The 7,810-nt window shown below is 44.8% G+C and overlaps 1 gene segment (V, D, J or C); it reads left to right on the top strand.

Annotated features, from left to right (window-relative positions):
- The first annotated feature begins 6 nt into the window (after nt 1-6).
- On the top strand, nt 7-759 carry LOC113222220. The segment is given in 2 exon segments: nt 7-104; nt 192-759. Coding segments are annotated over 2 exon segments (426 nt in total).
- Nucleotides 760-7,810: the final 7,051 nt, after the last annotated feature.

Raw genomic sequence — 7,810 nt, 5'->3', positions numbered from 1 at the left:
CCATCAGAATCCAGCCCCAGCTCTGGAGCCAGGGGTCTCTTCCAATATCAGCACCATGGCCTGGAGTCTTCTCCTCCTCCAGTTCCTCCTCACTTGCTGCCCAGGTTAAGAGAGATTTCAAATACCATCCTTTGGAGGGATCCTTGTGTCTCCCCTTCTAATTTCTAACATGTGTCTGTTTTTTGTTTCAGGGTCCAATTCTCAGGCTGTAGTGACTCAGGAGCCCTCACTGACTGTGTCCCCAGGAGGGACAGTCACTCTCACCTGTGGCTCCAGTGCTGGAGCAGTCACTGGGAGTCATTATCCCTACTGGTTCCAGCAGAAGCCTGGACAAGCCCCTAGAACATTGATTTATGATACAAGCAATAAGCTCTCCTGGACGCCTACCCGGTTCTCAGGCTCCCTCGCTGGGGGCAAAGCTGTCCTGACACTGTCAGGTGCACAGCCTGAGGACGAGGCTGAGTATTACTGCTGGCTGTACTATAGTGATGCTCAGCACAGTGACAGACTCATAAGAGGAACCAAGACAAAAACCTCCCTAGGCCCTTGTGATGTGGAGATCACATGATCAGACATGCCAGCTCCCAAGACAGCCTACATGGGGAGAAGCCATAGAAAGGGGAAGGAAGGGGTCTGAATTGATTTCTATCTCTGCTTGTTCCCTGAAGTGAAGGAAATGTAAGAGCGATTTGCTGTAATTGAATCAGAACAAGAAAAAGTTAATTGTTTTATATTAAAAAAAAAAAACAGAAACAGCAGGTTCAGATCTAAAGGCTGAGTCTAAATACAAATCCTTCAGAAAGAAGCTTCTTCAAACAATGGGCTTTCTGAGCTAAGAGCAAAGAGAATAAACTCTCTATGTATATATTATTCAAGTTTATTTTATTACGTTACTTTCAAAGTAATACATGACTATTATGTAAAATCAAAAAGTATTAAAAATCACCAAGTTCTCTGCTAAGCTACCTTATTGCAAGCAATCAGAATAAGGACTTTTCTTCATTTGGATGCATTTTTTAATTTCTGTTTTTATTATTTGCACAATTGTGATTAAACCCTGTGTTCATTCCTCTGGTTTGATGCATCTTGACGCCCTAGTCATTTAAAGTTAATGTAAGTCGTGTTCCATTTGTTTGAAAGGATAAAATATTGTCATAGTTGATCGTTGTATTTTGAATTGAGTACCAGTGAAGTATTCTAGCTTTTAAGTCATTCCATTTGTTTGCTAGTCAGACAATGACATTATATGATGTTATTATGAAAACACTCCAGGTCATTTCTATGGGTTTTGTGAGGTCAGAGAAAATGCCTGTGCTTTTCAATGGAAAGCCTTGAGTACATTATTCCTGATTTCCCAATGCACAAAATAGAGAAACAAAACTTTCCTGTTCATGTTAGTTGGAGCATAAGAGATTCAGGTATGAGGAACAATTTATATCCCAAACTACATACAATGTCTTCATGCGTGTGTTAGAAGTGCAGTTCTCAAGCTCTCTGATACCCTTAGTTCTGAAGAAGCTCAAAGTTGGCTAATTCTCTTATATTTATATATATATATATTTTTTTTACCACAGCTAGCACTTCATCCTGATTCCTGGGGTTTTCTGCTTTTCCAGTGAAACCAGTGAACCACACAAATAGGCTGATTTCTCCCAAGCTCCAGCACTCTCCCTCATGTGCTGATCAAGTGAGGAATCAAATAGGAAGAGAGACCCATGGATTTCTGGCAGCCTGGGAAGTGAGTTCACGGCTGACCTCAGCTTGGAAACCAGACACTGGTCTCCTTGTTTCCCTTTACTGTTCATTGGGTTCAGCAGTCGTGTTCTTCCAGGTTTCCTGGACAGTGATGGGCCACAGTCTCCCGACTTCCAACCACCCGTTCCTCAAAAATAATAACCAGACTCAGCATCTTATGTGAGGGGCACAGTCAGGGGTCAGGATAGATTCGCATTAAGTCTCCTCCTCCAAGAAAGGCCAGGGAAGAGGTATTGTTCCTCCTAATCTGTGTGGCTCAGGAAGCAGAGCTCTAGAGACATGTCCACCATGGCCTGCACCCCCTCCTCCTCACCCTCCTCAGTTGCTGCACAGGTGGCTGGAGACAGGGAGTCAGGGACTGGCACTGGGAGGACCAGGGCTCTGCTTTGCTCCCCTGGTGCACTAAGGCACCTCCCTCACCCTGTGTCTCTCTCCTGACTCCCACAGTACTGGGCAATCAGGGCTCATTTGGTAGCCTGCACTGTCTGTCTGTGGCTAAACCAGTCACCATCTCCTGCACTGGAAGCAGCACCAATAAGGTTCTTGGAATTGTGACCTGGTACCGACAATGACCAGGAAGTGCCTCGAAACTACTGGTTCATAGAAGTAAATATCTGCCTGCAGGGATGCAGGACAGATGATCAGGCCACCAGTCTTGCAAGGAGCCCTTCCTAAGCAGCCCTGGGCTTCAGTCTGAGGACAAGGCTGATCACTCCTGTTGGCTTCAGACAGCCCCCAGAGGTCCAAACAGTACTGCAGTCTGTGGAAGTGAGATGGGAACACGCCGGGTCTCCTAGGAGCATGACCTTCCAACAGAATCTCCCACAACCAGGACAGCTGGTCTATTTACCATTTGTGTGGATGTTTCTTGGTGCTACCGCTAACCAAGGCACAACACTCAGTTCAGGGACAGTGACCTAGAGAATACAGCTTTGTTCTCTCAGAGCCAGCCCTCAGAGGAGGCCCTTACCAACAGCATTGTCAGACTGCCTCAAAAAAAAGCAGATAGTCTTTGATTCCAGGAACAACGTGCCCTGGGGACAGACTCAAAATGAGTCAGGTTAAGCAGGGACAGAATCCAGCTGGGTCTGCCTGAGGCATGTGCACTAATGCAAAGGTGTGTTCATCCTTATTGTCTACTAAACACCTACTATGTGCCAGGCTCAGGAGAGGGCTCAGGATGCACAGTTTACAAGACAGACAGGGTTCCTGTCTTTACAGGGATAATGCCTCACAGAAGAGTGAGCACCAACAAAAATAGGAATAGGGGATATTGTGAGATATACAAGAGGTGACATGAGCCAGAAGATGGTGAGCAACAGAAAACCATTAGCAGGTTGTGAGAAAGGAAGACACAGACTCTGGTTTGAAATTCAGGAGGAAAAGTTTAGTTTCTCTAAGGAAGATGAAAAAGGAGGGGACAGAGTGAAGGCAGATGGTCAAGTTAGAAAATGGTGGCTTTGTACACGTGAGCGATGAGGTCTCTGGAAAGTAATGTGGCAGCTGAGCAGGGACGAATGTGTGTGACCCACACCATGGTGAGAAGGACTAGAGGAAAGAGGCGAATGGTTGAGGCCCTGAGTGTGTCCTTGTGATGGGAACCTGAAAACAGCCTGTAGCTGTGATCCAGTGTGTCACGCTCCTCTTCTCTCTGGAAAGCTCACAGGACTCAGGACTCATTGCTGCCATTCCCTCCTATTCAATAAGATTAATGTGAACCATCACTTTTCACACGTGAAAAGAGACCTGGTTAATTTCTTCATATATGTGTGTGTGTGTGTGTGTGTGTAAATATATATATATATATATATTTGCTGTTTTTATTTATATTATTCTTAATTTTTTTTTCATTATACTTTCAGTGCTAGGGTACATGTGCACAACGTGCGGGTTGGTTACATATCTATACATGTGCCATGCTGGAGTGCTGCATTTAACTCAGCGGCTACTTTGCATGCAATCAAATCAAACCATCTCTCTAGTTACTTTCTATGAAGCAAAAGCCCCAGGGGTCAGGACAGAGCATTGTAGAGCACATGGGATGATGCTCTTCACACTCAAGGAGCTGCTGTTAAAGCTCACGATGAAACCTCCCAGAGCTCTGTCAGAAACCATGAGAGCTGAGGTGTCAGTGCTGAAGTAGCTGATTTGGGAGCACACCGATTTGCAGTCTGTGCAGGTGCAGGAGACTGAGCACTGAGGCCCAGCACAGGCAAAAGGCTCCCAAGCTGTCATTATGGGGCAGGGTGCTTGTGGCTTCCTCAGTGATAGGTGGGGGTAAAGGTCAATTAAAAAGCTGGAGAGCAGTGGAAAGGCAGGATTCTGTGTCTGGGCAAGAAAAGGAGGTCCAACCCCTGCCCAAGCATCCTTATTCACCCTTCTCTTTACCTTCCTTGCTCCCTGCCACTTTCCCAGGGCAGGCTTCCAGGGCTGTGGTGTCTCTGCTGCTCTTTCTCCATCACAGAGGGAGCAGTAGGGAGGTTATGCGATGACAAAGCTATCTCCTCACACTCAGTTGTCTAGTTACCCTGGGAAATTCCTCTGGAGGATGAGAATATTCTGTTTTATCTCTGACCTACGGTAAGATCTCAGCCATTAATGAGGCCAAGAAGAATGACCGTATTCTGTTTACACAGAATTATTTATAACACACATAGTCGAATAACACCATCAAGTTCTGAACAAGTCAATCCATTCTTCAGAATTATAGAAATGCACGTCTCTCAGCTGTCAGCAATGGGCTTCAAATACTCAGGGTGAGTAACTTGTCAGGATGGGATCAGCCACATGAAGATGTTTCTTTACAGTTAGTGACTCTATTCACTGTGTTTCCCCTGCTGAGATCCAACTTTCATGAGATTCTCCATTGTAGTTTTTGCTGTTTTCTGTCTTGTCATTGCTGTAGCTACAGAGTCCAAAACACTGCCTGGCACTAAGGACAGACTCAATATATGTTTAATAAACATGTAATACAATGTAGTGTATTCACCTACATTGGAATTCCAAAAAGAAGTACTGATCTGAAGTCAAGATAGTAATTTTTTAAAAACTCTGGATATTTTGTTTGAGGTTCCAAGTTCATTTAATAGAAGATATTAAGCGAGAACATTTTCCTTTGGATTTGGTTAGCAGGAAAAGAATATGGATATGAAAATACAAATGTATCACATGTACCTCCCCATGGCCCAGAGACTTGAGAGCCCAGCTGGTCTCTGCAGCTGCCAATCATGGCCTCTGTTCACTCATTTATGGTCTCAGTCCCATGGATCCACATATGCTGGATCTCATGGGTTCATGTGGAGAAAGTGGAGAGGGTGTGATGGGTTTTCCCAGTCCTGCTTAAAAAACCACAGGAAGCAAGTAGATCATAAAGCAAATTCTGGGGACAGAAAACCCTCCAGAGCAAATAAACTGCAGAATATGGGTGAGTTGGAAAAATGTCTGGTAATATTCATATAACTAAGAAACTTTGCATTAGATATTCTTCAACAAAATATTCCTCACAGAGCTTGCAATCAGCCATACGATCAATGCAATTCAAACAACAGACTCATCAACCTTAAGCCCCATAGTAGACTTTGATGAGGAAATTCTTGAAGGAAGAATGATGGGTTTATGAGCTCTGTGTCCACAGAAGAGATATTTCTGCACTAGGACAACTGGGTAAAGCCAATAAATAATTAGGAATGTAGGTGCCCATCTGGGCTTTATTCTGATCCCATATGCAGTGCTGTGAGTCCTGCATCTGCAAGTCGTAGCATTCGTTGTACGTCCTTCAGTTTCCCAATTACTACAATAAACTAACTTCAGACATGGATGATTAAAAACCAAATCTATTCATGTGAGAGTCCTTGGAATCTGTTGATTTAATGCACAAGAATTACGGAACACTTCAAATGTATATATTTGTTAATTTATGTACCAATGATATGATACCTCTTCGTTGATCTGTTGTAAAAGTCATCTAGCGAGGGAGTAAGTGGATGGGTAACAGGTGTTGAAAAGTTAAACAACATGAACCACATTGATGATGGTCAAAGCTGGCTGAGGGGCACAAACAATTCACTAGAAAACTATCTGTACATTTGTAGGAATCAAAAGTTCCCATGCTAACCAGTGTTGAAAATATCCTTGTTTGTGATGAGATGTTTATGTTCTTCTTTTAACAGGTGTACAGTGTGGACAAAATGTAAGCTTACACTGTGACTTCAAGTAGAAGCCCATCCTCTCCCAACAGGGAGAGGAGAAGCTGGTGTGGAGAACGTGGAAAAGACAGGAGCTCAGGGTTTCCCAGGAAAGAGAGATGAGTGAGTCTGGAGCCCTAAAAGTAAGAGGAGGGGCTGTGAGTTGGGCTGCGGGAGTCTGCAGGGGCCACAGTGTGAAGGGCATGCTGTGGAGGCCTCAGGGCTCAGGTTTCATAAAAATGAGGAGTTACTGAACGGACTTAAGCCAGGGAGTGCCCTCTCTGCCTCATCTGAATGAGAGGGATCTCTCCAAATGCCTTGAGGAGGAGCACCTGAGAAAAGTGAGTGATACTCATTCTACATTATTCACTAAAGCACCTTGTGAGTCTGGAAATCCAGGGGCCATTTGCACAGTTAGCACAAGAGTAGACATGGCTACATTGAGAAGTGATGGTCGCTGCCCTTGTCTTCTCACTTGCAAGACAACTTTGAAGGAAAAATACATACTGATCTTTCTAATAAACTGAAAGCATCCAGTCAAAAAATACATGTTTCAATATCACAATACAAACAAATTGTATAACATCTAGGACAAATTCTTGACCAAAAAATATGACACAACTGTGTAGACAATGACAAGTTTTACTTAGGAAACTAATGGCTAACTTCATAAAATAGAGAAATACGTCACACTGCTCACTGGTAAAGGTAAGTCTACCAAATCTATTAATTTTCCTACATTACTAAATTAAGTCAAATCTCTATAAAACATACAAAACGATTGTATGTATAACTTTTGCTGAATTGCTGCCTTTGAAATCTGATGGATCATTTATTTTTCCTGGAAAATTCTCATTATCACCATCCTTTTAAAGAGCCCCTAGCTTTTCGTCAACCCAGCTCCCCAGCTGACCCCTTTTCCATGATGCCCACCCTGATGGCACGTGGGCAATTAGATTTTTCTAGAATGCCATGTAGGCAATTAGATTTGCCCACATGGGCAATTCGATTTTTCTAGAATGCCACCTGCAATAGTTATATATGTACATGTGTGCACATCCCACAGACCTAGACTACTTCTGGGAGTGAGAATTCACAGTAACAATGCACAGCGTAAGAGAAGCAGTGTCTAGGAATCAGACCATGGACATGTGAATACAGACAGTGGCTAGAGAGCTGCAGAGACCAGCTGGGTTCTGAAGTCTCTGAGTCATGGGAAAGTGTGTGTTCCGGGACCAGCATCGGATGATGACTATTCACTCAAAGAAATCCAGGTCTCGGGGCTGGGCCTTGTGCTCACTGATGAGGACTTGGTAGCTGTGTGCCCTCTGGCCTGGCAGAGATCCCTGAGCAGGGACCTGAGTATGGTCTCAACAGGTGCTTCCTCCTAGGGCCTTGCAAGAAGAAAAGCAAATCTTCCTCCTGCCCAGTCTGCAGAGTGAGCTGAGCTGCATCCCCAGGGCTCAGGGAGGGGCTGGGCAGTCAGTCCCTGGGTGGAAATACATTTGCATGAGCAGCCCCTCCTCTGCAGAGGGTGGGAAGAAAAGGAGGCCTGGGGCAGCCCAGCCCTACTGCGGGGAAAGAGGCTGTGTCCACCATGGCCTGGACTCCTCTCCTCCTCCTGTTCCTATCTCACTGCACAGGTAGGAACAGGCCTCAGAGATCAGGGTCAGCCACCCAGCCTGATTCTGACTCTTCTGTCAAAGATCCCTAAAATCTGTTACTCTGGTTTCTGCCTTAAAACCTATAAATGCCTGTATTTCCAGGTTCCCTCTCACAGCCTGTGCTGACTCAGCCAGCCTCTCAGCATCTCTGATCCCTCTCAGCATCTCCTGGAGCATCAGTCAGACTCACCTGCACCTTGCGCAGTG

Source organism: Piliocolobus tephrosceles, unplaced genomic scaffold (assembly GCF_002776525.5).
Source record: "Piliocolobus tephrosceles isolate RC106 unplaced genomic scaffold, ASM277652v3 unscaffolded_29912, whole genome shotgun sequence".
In the NCBI taxonomy this organism is placed as follows: Eukaryota; Metazoa; Chordata; class Mammalia; order Primates; family Cercopithecidae; genus Piliocolobus; species Piliocolobus tephrosceles.
This window is presented reverse-complemented; position numbering and strand designations above follow the sequence as displayed.